The 20340-nt window shown below is 38.4% G+C and overlaps 1 protein-coding gene across 2 annotated transcripts in view; it reads right to left on the reverse strand.

Moving 5' to 3' along the window:
* Positions 1 to 20340, reverse strand: part of PLOD2 (procollagen-lysine,2-oxoglutarate 5-dioxygenase 2) — a 104805-nt gene that overhangs the window by 17828 nt on the left and 66637 nt on the right. For both annotated transcript variants that reach the window (XM_087818067.1, XM_087818066.1), the window contains exons 7-12: positions 19420 to 19517; positions 10765 to 10866; positions 6354 to 6479; positions 4288 to 4409; positions 2629 to 2733; positions 258 to 383 (exon numbers count right to left, since the gene is read on the reverse strand). In XM_087818067.1, the coding sequence (XP_087674193.1) occupies positions 258 to 383; positions 2629 to 2733; positions 4288 to 4409; positions 6354 to 6479; positions 10765 to 10866; positions 19420 to 19517 (679 nt within the window). The remainder of the gene's footprint in view (positions 1 to 257; positions 384 to 2628; positions 2734 to 4287; positions 4410 to 6353; positions 6480 to 10764; positions 10867 to 19419; positions 19518 to 20340) is intronic.

A 20340-nucleotide genomic window follows, 5' to 3' on the forward strand; every position in this document is an offset into this window, starting at 1 on the left:
AACCATATATTGTCTCTTAGTATTTCACACAACAGTTTGTTCCTTGGAAGATTTAGAATTGTGAAAACATTTTTTGTAAAATACTCATTTACACTAATATTTCAGGATCCCAAGTCATCCTCAGGTTTTCAAGTTTCCATTAAACATAAAGAAAAAAGATAAATAGTAAAAAAAAAAAAAAAAATCCAAGTAGTATTAACAAGTCCCCATCCTAGCTCATGGTATTTTACATTAAAAGATTAAATTAAGTGACTTACACTCTATTCCCTTGAACAATATCCACATAATCTTCAGATCGAGCATAGTACCCATCAGGACTCAGAGCTCCCCAGAAGTTGGACCACAGCTTTCCGTGGCGAGTTACAAGAGGAGCGATGATCTTTCTAAAGACAAAGAAAAAAGTCCAGGTAACTACTGTTTTTTAATGACCACAGAATTATGTGTCCTGAACTCAGCACGACACAAAAACATTAAAGTTCATTCAACACACATGTAGTTAGTCCAAAAAACTAAAATAGAGAAATTGCTTCCCAACACTTTTTCTTAGGTGATCGTCAATGGTATTTCTTTTGTTTTGAATGTTTCTGTTGTTGAAAGTACTACAGACGCCCCCCCTTTGTATCCTCATTGGCCCTCCACCCCGCACCCCCCAGGCCTTCACTGCACTTTCCTCCGTGTCCCTGGGTTTGCAGATATGCATATAAATTCTTTAGTTAATCTCTCCCCACCCACCCACCCATTTCTTAAAAAGAGTAACAAAATGTGAATGAAAGTACAAAAAGGACTTCTGAAAGTCCCTTTCTTATGTCCAAAAGAGTGAAACTAACTTAACTATTTAAGTGTTTCAGAAACTATACTATATAAAATCAAATACCATCACTGTTATTAGAGAGACATAATAGTCCTGGGTGCATTAAGGTGTCCAATAAATATCTGTTGAATAAAAAAAATGAATGATGGGCTAACATATTTGTAAATAGGCCAGTTTTCCTAAAGTTAAGTCCTGAATTACTTTAAAGTTATGTTTCCATTTTTTTACAACTTTTAAAAATGTTGTGCTGCCCGAATGGTGTGGCTCAGTGGTTGAGCACTGACCTATGAACCAGGAGGTCCTGGCTCGATTCTCAGTCAGGGCACATGCCGGGGCTTCGGGCTCTGTTCCCCGTAGGGGGCGTGCAGGAGGCGGCCGATCAATGACTCTCTCATCACAGATGTTCCTCTCTCTCTCCCTTCCTCTCTCTGAAATCAACAAAAAACATATATTTAATAAATAAATAAATAAAATGGGTTATTTATTTATAAATAAATAAAAAATGTTCCAGGCAACATGGCAACATGGAACATTTTTCGGGCCTTGAACTAATTTTGAAAACAAGAGGGAAGACAATGGCCAGAGGGCTCTAACCACCTACCAGGAAACAGTCCCTCTGAGGAAAGCTCATTACAAATCCAAAACATGTCACACTTCTTCTTAGGGAAATCTAATTTACAATGTGTCAACATTTTCCAAATAAGGTCACAAAATCTGAAGCTCCTCTAGAATTACTTCTAAAGTATTGTGCACTGTAGTGGTATCTCATAATTTTTAAGAAAAGCTCACAAAACTCCTCCAAGAGAAGCTTATGGACCAGCTACTCTCATAAAAAGCCTATTCCACAACAGGCCAGTCTCCCACAACGCTCCAGGGTAGGAGAGTCAAGCATAATAGATCTCTCATCTGCTTTACTTGGCAAAATAAAAACAGTAACTAACATCTGACTGCTAACCATTCTTACTGTTATAATAATTGTGTTAATATATGTAAACATGCTGGCACTTAATAAGCACTCATTAAAGGTGGGCTATTGCCCTGAGCAGCGTGGATCAGTGGTTAGAGTGTGGGCCTGCACACTGAGGGGCCGAGGGTTCAATTCCTGGTCAAGGGCACCTACCTCAGCGCAGGTTTGATCCCCAGCCCTGGTCAGGCCGCGTGCGGGAGGCAGTCAGTCGATGTGTCTCTCTCACATCGATGTTTCTCTCTCTCTCTCCCTCTCTCCCTTCCACTCTCTCTAAAAATCACTGGAAAAAATATCCCCCGGTGAAGATTAACAAGAACAACAACAAACGTGGGCTATTAGTACAAGTATTCATAATACTATTAGTGGTAGCAGTAGTATTAATAAGTGAAGACTTAATATCATTATGAGCTGGTATAGATGGTGTCAAATAATTTATATCTCTGAAATTTCAAATTCTACAACTCTGTGTACAATATGTTTTTAGGTCAAAAGTTTTATGAAATTCTACTTTAAAAATATCTACAGAAAATTTACAAATTCCAAATTTTACTGGTATCAGATATATCATAATTTCACCTATTTTTAAACAGAAAAATAGGACAAACATCATTGACAAACATCATGTTTGTGACTGTAATAATAAAAACTTCTAAATTTTACCAGGTTCTTTTCTATTTGACTACCTTAAAAGAAAACTAATTAGAATTGAAAGTTTGTAAGGTGCAGAAAATAAGTTAGTGTGAATTCCCTCAATCTGCAAACCTTCCACAGATTCCATTACAGTGTGTCCCACCGACGAAGAAATGATCATCATTTTCAAAATAAACTCTCACTGAATTTTATATAGTACCTGTTTTGTTCAATCAAAATTTTTAAAGTCCTTGGATTTGTCAAAACAACATCTGCATCCACACTAAAGTAATAATCACAGCTGTCATCCTGACGGCAAAAATTCCTGGCATTGAAAAATAAATGAAAAAATAAGAATTAGAAAAATAATATACTTGCTGTTGAAAAATGTTAATATAAATTTGACATGTAAAATAAAGTTTCTCTAACATAGTTTTCTAATAAAAATAGTAAGGCAATAACCAAAAGGATAAATATTGAGTTTCAGAATGGTCAATTTATCAACACAGATGTTCACAGATAGATCAACACTAAAAATGTAGGCCAGGTAAAATATGTTTTCAGCCAGTAAATACTTTAGGACATAAAACAACCAGTCAGAATGGCAGTTTAGAATTTAGAGCTAATCTTCTCTAATAGGCAAAAATAATTTGCCCCAGTGTACAACAATATTTTTTTCAAAAAAATTAAAATGTTTTTGCACATGCATGGGCATGCACACAAACACACACAGTGTGAAATATTAGAAATATTGTATATCCACCACTCAGTTTTTAGTCAATCTTGGAGATAGAGGTCAATGACTCCTAGGTATTAAAACTTTTTGAAACTTACTTCATTGGATCCTTTCTAAGGCTGTTTGTTACTCCCCTGCTTCTCACCAGGGACACTGACTGTGACGGAAGCTTTCCTTGGTAGTCTGAGGTGTTCTATCAGGACACCATGGAATGAATCCTCTGTGATACATGAAATTCTTCCCAGTACTATGGTTCTGCATCTGGGGTCCTTTCTTTCTGGGCTCCCAGTTATCACTCGCAGGTATTGTCAGTGTGTATCTCCACACCACATTTATTTCTGAGCAATTATCAAACCCTTACACCAGGCAGTAGTTAAATTTGTACAAATAATTTTAAAAAATAAGTTTTGCCTATGGACCCAAGGATACTCCAATGAACAAGCTATGGAACCATTAGTGAGAACCTTAGTTTGGTTTTTCTGAGGCCTGTTTTCCATATACCCCTTCCCCTATACGAGGCCATGTCCGTCACACTGAGCCCAGAACATGAAGTCACCGTGACTCACCTGCTCTTTAATCAGCAGCTACTACCCACTGCCTCGAACACTCAATTAACACTTACTGAATAAAAGGTTGTCTTTACTATTAACAGAATTTTTTTTAGTAATCTGTTTGAAGTATTAAAAGGGCTAAACAAAGGATCTAAAATATATCTTCTGTTAACATATTTTCTAGGCCAGTAGGTAGCTAGAATATAGGAAAACCCTTTTTCCCCTTGGTCTAAAACACTCATTTTTACCACACACAACCTTCAGACAGTAAACATGTAAATCACTGCTTACATAAGTCATACTATACATTTGTCTGAGTATTTTTTAAATCTTGATCTGTAGTTCAATTAAGAGTTTGACTAAAAATGTGGTCTCTTAGCCATTAAGAGAAAAATGCAATAACTTCCATGCCCTTTACACACAAGCACAGATGGAGTCTAACAGTAGAGGGTGCTCACACCCTGTGCACAAACACACACGTGCACACACATAATTGAGACATCCAAGTTCAGGGTACTAATTTTTTTTTAAAGTCATTGTTTCTTAAGTTTCTTTAGTAGAAATTGTTTAATTTAAACATATTAAAACATACATTCCCATGTTTCTAGCTTCGGCTTGACTTAGATTTTCTTCTGGTCCTACTATTTTGATAGTGCTGATTTCATGTTTAGCTTTATCAAAAAATATCTTGATGTCCTTTTCATGATAAACTTCCTGTAACATATTTAAAAAATAGAAAATTAGTGAGGAAATAAGACAAGATGACTGAAGGATTCATATTCAAAGTGGTGAATTCCACAATGCACATATTCACTCAGTTACAGACAAAGTGATAACCAAGTCAAGCATGTTTCATTTAAATATCACCTGTCACATACAGAAGCTAAAACAAATACATACCAATATTTTTTGAAGAGAAGGTATCACAATATTATTTTAACATTTACTCCTAGACAGGTGCTTGCATAAATATTTAAATCCTGGGTACTATGAAGTGTTTCTAACTGGGAGTGGGGCAAATGGTGTGGAAATGGCTTATGGCCTGAGAATGTTAGACATGTAGTGTAAAACTTCCATTCAAAATGCATATTAAGTCTAGTAGATGTTAATCTAAGTTATAAATAATCACTTTAAGAAATAAATATTTCAATATTCTGTGAAGCCAGAGGAAAAAAATAACGGTCACATATAAAATTGTGGTTTTACAAAAACAGTGTTTAACAAAATTGTATTGATGGGAATACTATCAATATAAAGAAATCAAATTAGTTTCATTAAACTATGCTAAAACTGTGGTAAGATGACATCTCCCTCACTGGAACATTTCAGAGCTTTGTATGAATCAAATCTCATTAAGTATTTAAAAGCTCACAGCTTGTTAAAATTACTTGTCACATAAAAGCTACATAGAGTTAATTTTAAATAAAAGAAGATAGCCCAGCAGGGCGTGGCTCAGCGGTTGAGCGTCGACCTAGGATCCAGGAATCAAGGTTTGATTCCCGGTCAGGGCACAGGCCCGGGCTGCAGGCTCCATCCCCAGTGACTCTCTCATCACTGATATTTCTGTCTGTCCTTTCCTCTCTCTGAAATCAATAAAGATATATTTAAAAATAAATAAATAAATGTAAGAACTCCTGCCAGCAAGAAGTTTTAGGTCCTACAAAAGGAAGGAAGGTATAAATTAAAGTCTATGTAGGGTGGGGCAAAAGTAGGCTTACAGTTGTTCATTTGGAAAATAATACAATAACTAATAAATAATAATACAAGAATAAACTCTGTGTCTCACGTACTCACAACTGCAAACCTACTTACTTTTGCCCCACTCCATATATAAAGCAAAAGGCCTTAATGTGAGTATATTCATGACACATTTTCCAGAGCAAATACTCAGAGACACCCTTTTAAACTTATTTTTAGCTGGTTTTCTGTAAGTGCAAAATATTCTCTGGAAAAGGCAAATGATTAGCTGACATGTACACTGTGAAGAAAGAACAGCGGTAAACAAAAAGTAGGAGGACAGAAGAGAAAAAATAGCAAACTTCCCAGCTATTGAGTTTTTCTATATGATGCTAAATACCAACAGTTTCAACAGGAAACAGGCAAGTATGGAAAAGTATTGAAAAAAAATGTCCTTAAGTTCAGATTATATGTGAGAGGTGTTTGGGAGGCTCTGAATATTTCTAAAGGAAATGATAATATCCAGTCCTTTGGGGAAGAGAGTGTCATTGTGCGAGTAATCAAAACAATCCTCTATCTGCAAGATACTTCAAGTTCTAATGCTATGGAGTCACCATAAGCTGCAAACAATTCAATGACAGGTTCTATAAAAGAAAGTGCCAGAACCAACCCAGAGGCAAAGGAACCTGAGGCCCTTCCACATCTCTTTATTATATATTAAGTTGAGCCATAGGAACTGGATGATATTCAACCATCTTGATCTACAAAATTTGTTGTGAGTTTCATGAGGCTTATCCCAATATTATGATACTATTTCTAGACTCTTATCCTTAGGACTTAAAAAGTCAGGGCAGTAATTATTCCCAAAATCCCCTACTTACTTTACCCAGTGGATTTTTCACACACAGAGATAATAACAAATAGTTCCAAAGATAATCAAAAATACATTTTACATAAAATATTCATGACTCCAATACTTACTTTGTTATGAATGAAGACTTTAAGTGCTTCTTTTGGGTAATCCAGTGTCAACAAAAGGTCCAGAAATCGAGGTAGGAAAGGGGTTGGTTGCTCAATAAAAACGCCTATTGTAACATTTGGATAGACCTTTGTTTTACAGCAAACATAAGAAAAAATTATCATTAGTGTGGTTTTACTTTAAATTCTACTCAAGTCTTACTCAGAACACCAAATATGCTAGAATATCAATTCAATGTAATCTGCTACACTTGAGTGGTCCAATGGCAATTCTCTAACACTTGAAATAGTTTTGTAGACCCCACCAAAGTGATTGGTTTTACTCTACATCTTGGCATTAAGAATGAGGTGTGAAGAGGAAATTCACTATCATATTTATTACATGCGTGTAACTACTCTACAATTCAACAGTTCCTTTGTGGTAGTCCATAAAGATGCTTCTTTCAGATCTGCATCTATTGGTACAGCTTCATCTAAGAAACCAGAATGCTAATTGTTTCGCCTCTTGTTTCCATGGCTTACAAGTTCAGTGGTTAATTTGTAGCTCAAATAAAGCAATTACAGAGGTCCTGAGACTTTATTTCTATTCTTGAATATCTCTTTTAATCTAATTTTATTACATAAATCTACTTTCATATATATTTCCTATATAGGAAATGAAGTACTATTTTGCTTCATTATATAAAAACAAAATACTATTTTGCTTCATTATTATATTATAAATAGGAAAGCTATTTTCTTTCACTAATACATTTATCTTGTATCTATTTTATATATTTTCTTGTACGTTCAGGGTATGTTTTTTTTTTAAATATATCTTTATTGATTTCAGAGAGAGGAAAGGAGAGAGAGAGAGAGACAGAAACATCAATGATGAGAGAGTCATTGATCAAGCCCACAACGTGGGCATGTGCCCTGACCGGGAATCGAACCCTGATCACCTGGATCCTAGGTCGACGCTCAACCGCTGAGCCACGCCCAGCCAGGCCAGGGTATGTTTTATGGAATAGTTTTTGTATACCAACTTCTGAAATATCCATTATACTTATCAGTCCTTGTGATAACCAACATTTAGAAAAAGGGATGAAAGTTCCTGGCTTGAAAATTTACAAATGGTTGGGGGCCCTGCCAGGCATGGCTCAGCAATTGAGCATCGACCTAGGACCCAGGAGATCATGGTTCAATTCCCGGTCAGGGCACATGCCCAGGTTGCGGGCTCGATCCCAGGTAGGCAGCTGATCAATGGCTCTCTCATCATTGATGTTTCTCCCCCTCTCTCTCTCCCTCTCCCTTCCTCTCTCTGAAATCAATAAAGGCTTTTTTTTTTTAAATGCATACATGTATAAAATGTAAACACATAAAATATCATTACATGTAATAATTTCATATAAGCCTCCTACAACCCTCTGAGATAGTGACTATTACTTTTACGTATAAAGAAACCTGCCTATGGCCCAATCCAAAAATATGGTAGAACTGAGATCTTAAGTACCCGTATAATTTTAATTTTATATCTATTGCATAATAACTACATATATAAAACATATAAGAAACTAATTTTGCCTAATAGAATGGTTTTCCTTTCTAGTATATTTTAACAGGCTGTAAGACAAAATCGCCTAAGAATTAAATGATTTACTCCCATATGCAAACCAAAAAAATTTTAAATAAATGTTTTTCTATTTTTACACCAGGAAGTTTATATAAATGAAACCAAACAGATAAAAATAATTAACTCTCACCCTAGCCAGTCTGGCTCAGTGTTAGAGCACCGGCCTGTGGACTGAAGGGTCTTAGGTTTGATTCCTGGTTAAGAGCAGGTACCTCGCTTGCAGGCTCAATCCCCAGTCTGGCTGGGGCACATGCGGGAGGCAACCAATCCATGTGTCTCTCTCACATCGATGTTTCTCTCTCTCTCCCTCTCTCTCTCTCTCTCTCACTCTCTCTCTCTCTGAAAAGCAATGGAAAAAATATCCTCGGGTGAGGATTTAAAAAAAAAAAAAATTATTACCTCTCCCTCCAGGAGACAGAACTACTTTCTGCAAAAAAGATCAGGATAAATTTTTAAACATTGTCATGATGCAGCTTCATTCAGAAATACTCTGGCATTCTTTCCAGATAGGAAACATTCAGTTTGTTATTTGAGACACTGGCTAAAAATTCTTATTTTCAAGAAAACAGGGCTCTATGTAAAAAGCTCCTCGGTGAGTGTCAAGTTGCAGTGCACATTACGGGCAAACCTACGAGCTGCAGCATGTTTTCCCCGAGCGGCAGGTACGCTCTGACTCATCTCAGGGTCAGGCGCAGATACGATGGAATGCAGTCCTCAGCCGCAAGGAAGGGTGAAGCACTGCCGTTTGCACAACACGGATGGATCTTGAGAATATCATGCTAAGTGAATTAAGTCAGAAAAAGCTAAGAACCAGGTGATTTCACTCGCATGTGGGACATAAAACCAAAACTCATGGACACAAACAGCAGTGTGGTGGCTGCCAGAGGGAAGGGGTGGGGGTGAAGGGGGCCTGATATATGGGGACGGAAGAAGATTGGACTCAGGGTGGTGGGCGCACAGTGCAATATACAGATCATGTATCGTGGGATTCTACACTTGAAACATATATGATCTTATTAACCAATGTCATCCCAATAAATTTAATTTGAAATACGAAAGTGACTCGACGCAAACTTTTTAAATAAAAAGCTCCTAAATATGCATGAGTGACTTTTTACGCTCCTTTCAGGTAATGACAAGAAGAGAAACTATTTTTATTTCAGGAAATTTAATGTTTTACACTGAGGGTGTTTTGTATTTGCATTGGCCCAGGAGTTATAGGGAATTTTAATTTGCCTATTATTTCTACTTATCTGGTGTTCTGTAGATACTCAACGAACTTATGGTGAAGGAAGGAGTCAGCCTTAATAACCAAAATCATCCGTGCATCCATACACATAATAGACTTCCAAGTTACAAGAGCAATTTTTTGGAAGAAAACTGTTACTATAGAATATCTCAGAACTGGCGCTGGCCAGTCAGCGGGCCTCATCCTGTGCATCAGAGGCTGCAGGTCCCATCCCCTGTGAGGGCAAATTCCTAGACCGCAGGTTTGATTCCCGGTCAGGGCCCAGGCCCAGGTGCAGTGGCCACAGGAGGCAGCCGACAGCTATTTCTCACATCGATGTTTCTCTCTCTCTCACTCCCTTCCTCTCCCTCTAAAATCAATAAAAACATATTTAAAAAAATATATATCCACCCTAGGTGGTTTTGCTAACTGGTTAGAGTGTCAGACCTCGGGCTGAAGGGTCCGGGTTCGAGTTCCAAAGGCATGTACCTCGGTTGCACACTCGATCCCCGTGTGTGGGAGGCAACCAATAGCTGTGTCTCTCTCACATCGATGTTTCTCTCTCTCCCCCTTCCACTCTCTATGAAAAGTAATGGAAAAAATATCCTCTGGTGAAGATCAAAGAAAATAAAAATAATAAATAAATAAGAATATCCTAAAACTGCTCTGGTTAACAGAATTGTTAAAAATGTTTTATAAATAATAATTAATATTTCCCATTGTTAATTTACCCTCAAAGTACAAATGATAAACTATAGTATAATTCTCTATAAAATATACACACGGTGGGGCAAAAGTAGGTTTACAGTTGTATGTGAAACAAAGTTTATTCTTGTATTATTATTATCAATTACTGTATTGTTCTCCATACAAACCACTGTAAACCTACTTTTGCCCCAGCCTGTATATATAAGTAGCACTGTGCCTGGCATATGTAACGTACATGACATCCAGGCAAAACCGCACAGTGATGAAGAATATAGGATCTGCAGGCAGACTGCCACAAGTCAAATCCTACCTCCAACCCAGTCATATGACCTTAAGCAAGTTACTTAACCTGTGCATATACCTCAGTTTTCTCATCATAAAACTCAGTCAATAATATTATCTACTGAAAAATTTTATGAAGTTTAAATGAGTTACTATGTGTAAAATACTTAAAATGGTCCTTAGTTATATAACAACATATTACTTTTAAATCAAATTTGAAATCAAGCACAGATAAAATTAGTCAATAAAAATGCTGAAGCACTGTGACCATTTTTTCCTCAATGCTTTACCAAGTTAGCAGACTAAACTAAAACAAGAACACCCAATCACAGTGAGCTACTCAATATTAACAGCCAAGCACCTTTTATTGGTGTCAATCATTAGCTGGTTTTGCTTTCAAAAACAGTTCAGATATACACAAATCCTACAATTATCTGAATCATTTTTTAGCTTTATAAATCCATTATTTATCAACACTATATTCTCAAAACTATACAGTAATGTGCCCCTCACATTTTTTATAAATCACTGTATTTCATAACAATGCCTGTTTTATTACATTTCACACAGTCAATTCCACTCACATTTACTGTGGACAAGTCAATTGTATCCAATTCACAAAGAGTGCAGCCACTATCTTGTGTCCATGCATTAGGCACATAGTTTCCAAAATAGTTCAGGAGAACCTAGTAAATGAAGTAGAGCTGTATTAAAAAAGGTAATCCTCTCCTCTCAATGTACTTTTGTTCCATGTAACAGGTACATGTAACTGGGTACATTTTTTTAATAATTCAACTAATATTTATCAGTTAGAGGTACACACTGAATGACCCATCTCCAGACAATGAATCATAAAGCAGGTCAAACTTTCTCTAGAAATGCCAAAAAATGCATGATAAATCATTTAGGTCATTTAATTTCATTACATAAGAGATACAATTAAAGAAATATGTCAAACAAGGAAACACACAGTTTTAATTGGGCTAATGAGACCTATTAGAAAAACACCACTAAATAAAAGCAGTCACCCCAAGAGTAAATTAGTAATAAGATAAATGTTTAAAGGACCAGCACCGACATCTACAGTGAATGGGTTAGTGGCAGTGTGACCTCTTACCAACCATCACCACACAAAACAAATACTGTATAAACTCGATTACCGCTTGCAGATTAAAATAGATCTAGAATAAGCTCTGAATTACAGCCACCCCACACATCCTCCAACTAAAGCGCAGCGCCGCTCCCACCCAGCCCTGAGGTCCCCGGGAGCACGCCCGTGTGCCTCCTGTCCCCAGGCACCCACCAGCGTCCCTTTACTCTGTGCAAGCTGCGTCCCCGTGTGTGTTCTGGATGAGGCAGCGAGTGAGAGACGGTGGATGGAGAAAGGAGAGGAACCCTCTAAGGTATGTTCTCAGCCCTCGAACAAATCTTCCCCATCCCTAGATTTAAATATCTCAGGGAAAATTCTGCCAATTTACTTAAAAAAAAAATGACTACACTTTCTACTGCAGTATTAATACCTATGGTGGTATGGACATCTGCAGATTTTTATTTTTTTATTGTTTCTTTTCACAAACCAATTATTTCACTTCAAGGCAGCGAAGCCGCAGCAAACTAACTGGGGCTGTGACTCTGTCACTGTTGACAGGAAGCAACCGAATCCTCGCTGCGCTTCTATCACCGACTCTTCACCAGAAGGGGGAGGGGGGCTCCAAAGAAACAGGTGTCTACCCAGTAAATACGATGGGCAAAAACGCAGGAAAGTGCCTAGTAAATTTCCCTAGCTCCCGAAGGCCCTAAAAAAGATCTTAAGGCATGGAACAATGGAGGCATTAGTCCAATACCATTCTACAAAAATCCTCTAAGATATCTGAGATCCCATCCAAATATCTCTGTTGTAATGAAACTTAAAAATGTTGTTAAAACAAGCACAGAATCAATTACAACGGGCAAATCTGTGTTCCATACTACAGGCCGAGGACATGAGCAGCAACGACTCCTTGACATTTCTACAAACTACGCTACTTGAGGAAGCAAACTGCGAGGCAGGAGACGCGGTTATGGCATTAGTCAGTGACACCTCAGGGGTGAACATGGTCACTTTAATGCGTCTCTATGACAAAAAAAATGTTTGCTGTTGTCAAATTAGATGTAAACAATCATTCATGTTCTATACAAAATTATGGTTTTGAAGTTAGGAAATAAAATGATTCATTTGAAAATAAGTTATTTAGTATTATTTACAAAAGAGATTTTTTTAAGCAGCTAGTGAGAAGTATATAGCTTTGTTTAAAACATCCCAGGGAAGAATGTTTTTTAAAGGAAGAAAATAAATCCCCCAAGTAGCTGGCCATATCTAAAATTCCCATCTATATGTAAAGACTGGTCCTTCTCTCACCTCAGAAATCTCATAAAAAAATTAAATATTTATTTCATGAATTACTAATCAGTCTATTAGAATCCCCATGTGAATATGAAAATGACAAATATTTTTTAACAGGTCTGAGCATAAAAGGCATTACTTTTAGTTCTCAAAATTAAAAGTTTATTTCATAACTTTCTACCTCAATTTATTTTAATAGATAATTAAGGTATTTTTAAAACCATGACTTCTGACTGGAAACCTCCCTCTTGGATTTCTCACCACAGAGGAGGAGGTCACCCACCACCCCGGCCTTCCAGTCACATCTGTTTTTGTCATTGAACACTGCAGACATTTACGCTGGCAGCCTTGAAAAGTGCAGGAAACTGTTTATGGAGTCAGGCTGCTCTGGGCGGCCCCAGCTCCTAGGTGGCAGAGCTTTCCTGGTCCTTTCACAATATCAAGATGTTTCCAAGTATTGTGTCATTTCATTGGAAAAGAAACTTTTCCAACCACATCTTTTCTTTTTTTTCCCAAATCATTCAATGATTCAAGGTCATAGTAACCAAGGCCTGGTGGTTTTTATGTAAAAAATTAAATTTTTATTGCAAGTCAAATTAGATTCAGAAATGACTTTTTTCATGCACAAATTAGGTGACCTGATCTCGTGCTATTAAACTCCTACTTGTATAAAAATGCCACCACTTTCATAATGATTACCTTATATTTAAAAGAAAAGGTCAGGTATTTCATCTTTTCTTATGGCTGAGTAGGATTCCATCATATACATGGACCGCACCTTTATCCAATCATCTATGGAAGAACACTTCGCTGCTGCCACCATGAAAAATGCTGCAGTGAACACAGCGGTGCATGTATCTTTGTGAATACATGTTTTTGAGTTTTGGGGGCAGATACCCCCCAAAATTTAATTTTTTGAGGAGCCTCCGTACTCCTTTCCATAGTGACTATACCTGGCTACATTCCCAGCAGCGGTGACTGAGGGCCCCCTTCTCTCCACAGCCTCTCCACCACCTGTCATTGCCTGTCTTGTTGATCACAGCCACTCTAACAGGTGTGAGGTGGGATCTCACTGAAGTTTTGATGTGCATTTCCCTAACAGCTAGTGAAGTTGAGCATCACCTTTACAAACATCTGTTGGCCACTTGTATGTCTTCTTGGGAGACGTGTTCTCTGCCCCTTTTTTAATTGACTGTTTGGTGTTGAGTTATATATATGAGTTCTTTATATATTCTGGATATTAAGCCCTTGTTGGAGCTGTTGTTTGCAAATATCTTCTCCCATTTGGATTAAAATAAACACCTTAAGAGCATGTGAAATCTTGCTTCTTGGCCTATGTCATCAGTTTGGCTCATAAACTCTCATAAAAGTTGTCCAAAAAAAATCATTGTGGGGAAAAAAAAGAAAAGCAGGCTGAAATGGCCTCATTAAACAATCAAACAACTTCTGTTTTAAAAAAAAAAAGTGGCCAGTCGGTGTGACTCAGCAGTTGAGCATCGACCTAGGATCCAGGAGAGCTCAGTTCAATTCCCGGTCAGGGCACAGGCCCGGGTTGCGGGCTCGATCCCCAGTAGGGGGTGAGCAGGAGGCAGTGGATCCAAGACTCTCATCATTGATGTTTCTCTCTCTCTCTCCCCCTCTCCCTTCCTCTCTCTGAAATCAATAAAGACATATTTAAAAATAAATAATAAAAAATAAAAACTTTTTTAAAAGCATCTTATGATGTGTTACTAACAATAAATGAGCTTCAAGAAGAAAAAGTAAAGCTTTAAACCAGCAATCATAGTTTCTTTCGAAAAACTGATTTATATTAGGTTTTATCTAGACAAGTAAAAAAATTAAGTAGAATACAGAAATGGCATGTCCCACAAAAATGTATACATACTTTGAATAATTATTAATGCCAATGGGTTAAATCTGAAAAGAGAAAAATATCAATTGAGCTATCAGTTATTAAGTGTGTATACATGTTTTTGGTACACTATATATTTCAAATAAAATGCTAATTTATAAACACAAAATGGATGAAAGGCGAACCGATTAGTCAAAGAACATATATGTGTAATCCATAATCACAGACAACAGTGTGGTGATGGCCAGAGGGAAGGGGGCCAGGGGCTGGGTGGAGGTGGGCAAAGGGGGGGAATGGGGACATCTGTAATAGTGGCAACAATAAAAATAAAGTTAAAAAAATGCATAAATTTGTTTATAAATCATTATGAAAACAAATGAAAATATGAATGCTCATAGATGTTTACTGAAAGGACATAAAACTGAAAACAGTCATGAATGAAAACAATATGGGAGGTTAGGGGGATTGTAAGTTATTTTTAAAATTATTTTTAAATTGTTCTTCCTAATAATAGCATGAGATTTAGAGAAAGTAACTAAGTAAGAAATTACCTCATTTTTATATACTTTGGTCTATAAACACACTATAATTTATCATTTACAGATTATATGTATACAGTAGTCCCCCCTTACCCATGGTTTAACTTTCAGGGGCTTCAGTTACCCTGGTCAACCTCAATCTGAAATAGTAAAAGAAAAATTCCAGAAATAAACAACTCATAAGTTTTAAATTGTACATTGTTCTGAGTAGCATTATAAAATCTCACACCATCTGGCTTGCTCCTGCCTAGGATGTGAATCATCCCTTCGTCCAGGTATCAAACCTGTATACGAGGTACAACCATTATGAAAAACAGTGTGGAGTTTCCTTGAAAAATTAGAAATTGAACTGCAATTTGACCCAGTGATCCCACTTCTAGGAATATGTCCTAAGAAGCCAGAAACACCAATCAGAAAGAGTATATGTACCCCTATGTTTATAACAGTGCAATTTACAATAGCTAAGATCTGGAAACAGCCCAAGTGCTTGTCAGCAGATGAGTGGACAAAAAAGCTGTGGGACATTCACACCATGGAATACTAGGCAGCTGTGAAAAAGGTTCTCTTACCATTTAAGACAGCATGGAGGGACCTGGAGAGTATTAGGCTAAGTGAAATAAGCCAGTCAGAGAAAGACAGGTATTGCACTTATATGTGGAATCTAATGAACAAAATAAACTGATGAACAAAATAGACCCGAGACACTGAAGCATGCAACAAACTGATGAATCTCTGGTGGGGGGTGGGGGGTAAGCAGGAAAGAGATTAACCAGAGAACTTATATTCATCTATGCATAACCCATGGACACAGATAACAGTGTGGTAAAGGCCTGCAGAGGGGGCAGGAGTGGGGTGGAGGGGGTCAACAGGGGAAAAAAAGGGGGAAATCTATAATACTTTCAACAATAAAGATAAAAAAACAAAAACCCTGTATACGCTCCACACCTGTTAAGTCACTTAGAAGTTAGTCATTTAGTAGCCTTCTCAGTTATGAGATCAGCTGCTGTGGTATCACAGTGACTGTGTTCATGTAATCCTTATTTTATTTAATAATGGCCCTGAAATGCAAAAGGAGTGATGCTGGTCATTTGTATGTGACGAAGAAAAGCTGTAAGTGCTTCTGGAAGTGAAATAGTGTATGTGTGTATGTAGGAAAAAACACAGCATACACAGGGTTTGGTGCTGTGCACTGTTTCAGGCACAGTGGGTCCTGGAACAGAAGGCTTAGGATTTATTGAGTTCAATGTTATGGCACAAAACCACTGACATTACACACTTCCCCCATTAAACAAAATAGTAACTAAAATTAATTCACATAACTCATAAAAATCCTTTCACCTTTTATGATTGCTTTAAAGAAAGTTTATATCTGAAGAGTAATCTACTTTCTTTCCCTGTTAGCCTGGGAATGTGTGATATATTCATGTACCTCTAGTGAATTTTAACATAATATTTTTAACTAAAGTATTAGCATTAGTTGAATGCTTTTTTATATAATCTTTTCTCAAATTTTTATATTACACCAAATAATAAAAGAACTTCATTTTTTGTTGCGAATTAAAATCACAGGAAGAGAGACTGGCTAGGATCATGTCAGAGAAAATATGCCAGCAAGAGTAACAGCCCAAACTGAGAGTGCTCCCCAGAAATCTTAGAATTTCTTAGTCCACACAGGTCTCTCTAAATGATTAAGGATCAGTGACCTTTTCTTGTGAGAAATCCTATAGTCACTTTGTAAAACTCCAGTCAGATTAGCCTGGGGATTCATAAGGAATTCCTCATCACACTAAGAGCACTCAGCCCATGTCTGCTGCACAAGCCCCTGCTAATGGGCACCAAGGGATCAGACAGAGGGCAAACAGAGACACTGCGCACACACACGAGCTAACACACATACGCACGCTGCAAAGGGCTTCCGAGACAAAACCTGTCCATTTGTCAAATTTGCCTCGAGACAGGTATGGTGACCCACAGCAATTTCGCAAGTATTCTGTCTTGCCAGAAAAAAAAAATTGTCTTACCACTCCCAAGAATAATACTAGATCATTACATTGGATAGACTCTGACATTCAAATTCCATTTATCGAAAGACTAATGTAGGCTACGCATAAGCTGAACCCCAGGGAGACAAAGAGTGCAAGGGACAGATGTGATGGACAGATTAGGCCTCTAGCCTAATTCCTGGGCTGGAGGCCCAGCAAGTCAGGCTGAAAAACAGGGCAATTCTGTCACTGTCCAGTGTGTGGAATGTACTTGATGGGCCAAGGTCCAGATACTCTAAAAGTACACACAGGAGTAAAGACTAAGGTGACACCTAAAAGGTGAACCAGACTTAGTAGGTGGGTACAGGATTGGGCACTGGGGGCAGAGGATTCCAGAATGAGTGACATGTGTGTACAAAGACCTACAGGGGAGACAGGAAACTTTTGTGAAGTTCAAAGTAATTCCATGTGGCAGGAGCTGGGCGAGAGAATGCTTCACTATGAGAAATGTGTGTGTGAGTATCTGTTCTGTCAGGAGTAGGTATGGGACAGTACATGGGTGATCACTAAACAGGAGCAAAATTTTAAAAGAACCTTCTGAGACAAATTGAGAATTTGGAACTTCGTACCCAAATCCATGGAGGGCACTGCACAGGTGAGTAATGTGATCACGTTTCTACTCCAGCAGAACATTCCAGGTTCCAGGCTACGGGCAAGAGGCTGCTACTGGTGGAAGGTGGCAGGAGGCCTGAACTAAGGAAGTTGCCATTGGCACTGAGAAAACTGGATCAACCACCACACGCAGGAGTTAGAAAGGACGGCTCCTGGATTGGGGGTGGGAAGCAACTACACTAAAATAAAACCCAGGTTCTGGTTAACCATTTGGATGGAACAGGAGGCAGAGCTTAAGTTCCTGAGCTCTGGGTCTCCTAGAACACACAAATAAATCTACCAACTGGGTATTCAGACCTGGAGTTCAGGGTCTGAAAATCATCAGCCTTGAGAGAGGAGTTGCTGATGTGGGAATGAAGCAAATTACCCAAGAATGTGTGTAGAGAGAAAAGAAGGGTGCCTCAGATGGGTATGAGGAACACCTAACTAGAGGACAGGACCCTTCCCCAAACCCACCCCCTCCACACACAAAGGGGTAGATTTTAAATATACAGTAAAATAAGAAAAAAAGAGAGAGATCGAAGAGGAAAGGCTAGAAAACTCACAGACAAACCAGCAGAGCATTGTGGAAACAAAGGGAAAGAATATTTAAATTAGGACCAAATGGGATCAACACTGTGAAAGTTATCTTCGGGTGCAGTAAAAGCAGGGCAGGCGAGTGTTTCCTATTCAGCAAGGACATCACAGCCCACGGGACCTGGACAGGCAGGGGTCCTGCTGGGGCGGGAAAGGGAGTGGTGGCAGCCAGTCCCCTCGACTTTAAAGCAGCAGCTTGGCTGTGATGCGGGGAAAAGACAGGCAGCTGGAAGGCAACGTGGACTGGAGAGGGTGTTACAGTCAGTGTTGGCTCAGTTTCGTTTTGTTCAGAGGATGGAAAAGATTTCAGGTCTTTAAGATGCTGCGGAAATTGACGCAAGATAGAGATGGGAGCCGGCTTTGCAGGAGAGCGGGAATGGGGTGAAAAGGTAGGAAGATCCACTAGACGAGAAAGGGAGTCTACTTCCATTTTTATGTTGGAAACGCTGCCAATATGGGTTTTCTCTTGAATTTCTTCCCATGCATACAGCTTCTATTGTAATTCAGACTACTCACTTCTCTGAAGCAGCACACGTCTCCCCATCTTGGCTTCCCACAGTGCAGATCTATCTGTTAATCTCTTTCCCAGGTACTTGAGTAAACCAGCCGACTCAGTATCTCAGAACATTGGTTGAAGCATATTAAATACATATTCGGGGTGTATACATGTACACACTGGGTATCAGCAACACAAACTGTACCAACTTACCTCTAAATTTGCAGGCAATTACATTTCCAGCAAGCTCAACTATATATACTTGAAAAGCATCCAAAATGTCATTAGTCAAGTTATGTTTGCCAACTATAACCCAGGTAGAAAGTAAGTGCAAGAGGGAGCATTCTGGGCTTCCAGTTACACCTCAACCTTAGCAGAGTTGTTACTTTAAAAATGGCAACTCAAGTGAAACAAATGATTCCTTAACAACCTCAACAATTCCTATTAGGAGAGGATACCCCATATGAAGGAAACCTGGCCCACTCTCCAGCTAGCTGTTATTATTAAGCACTAAAATGAAATGTGTTACAAATAGAGTAAGAAGTTATCACTCTGCTGAGAAAAAGGCATCAGCTAATCTGAATGAAACCAGATAATACACTGTGTAAAAGAAAGCCAGTAAATTGTTGACATCAAGATAAAGCCTCTTAAAGATATTAAAAAAGAAGATATTCTACATATTGCTCCATAGTCTACCTCCAAAACATAAGAAAACAGAGAAAAGTAACTGGTGACTCACCTTGGTGGGTCCGTTTCCATTAATTGCCACTGGTAATGTTTCATAAAATACATTCTTAGCTCTGGCTTTGCCATTTTCAAATTTCAAAACAACTTCATCTGAGTTAATAAGAAAAACAGGCTTCAGTAATTTAAAATGTGAGTGTTTATTTATATACACTTGTTCTTGTTATAAAATTGCTCATGGATGCTATCAGGTGCTACTACACTTTTAGTAACTTGGCCTACTCCAAGTCAGCAGATACCCAAGTGGCACAGAATCAGATTCTGAGCACCTCACATACTCCAGCCTGGCACCAGCAGACTGGGGTGCTGAGCCACTGAGGCGTCTGGCAGAAGGAGGGCATCTTTGCAATCCTGCCTCTGCCTCTGCCTCTTGATAGTGATATGATCCTAGAAAAGTTAAATTATTGTCTCAATTTATTCATCTGTAAAATGGGATCCTTGCCTGCCTTTCAAGGTTATTATGAAGATAATAATATACGTATGGCAAACAGAACTGCCAGGCATAATTAGCAAGGTTTCTACAATTGGCCAAGATTGTTAGTGTTTCCAGTTCTTGAAAATCAGGCTTACTGTGGAATGGTATGGAGGTTCCTCAAAACATCAGAAATGGAACTGCCTTATGACCCAGCAATTCCACTTCTGAGAATGTATCCAAAGAAACCTGAAACACTAATTTGAAAGAATACATGTGCCCCTATGTTCAGAGCCGTGTGATTTACAAGAGCCAAGATTTGGAAGCAGCTCAAGAGCCCATCAGTAGACAAATAGATAAAAAAGCTGTGGTACAGCCCTGGCCAGTGCTGCGCAGTGGTTAGAGCATCAGCCCACGCCCCTAAGGGCTGCGGGTTCGATTCCCAGTCAAGGGCACATATCTGGGTTGTGGGTTTGCTCCACGCCCCCACAGTTGGGGCACATG

Source organism: Miniopterus natalensis, chromosome 6 (assembly GCF_054644295.1).
Source record: "Miniopterus natalensis isolate mMinNat1 chromosome 6, mMinNat1.hap1, whole genome shotgun sequence".
Lineage (NCBI taxonomy): Eukaryota > Metazoa > Chordata > Mammalia > Chiroptera > Miniopteridae > Miniopterus > Miniopterus natalensis.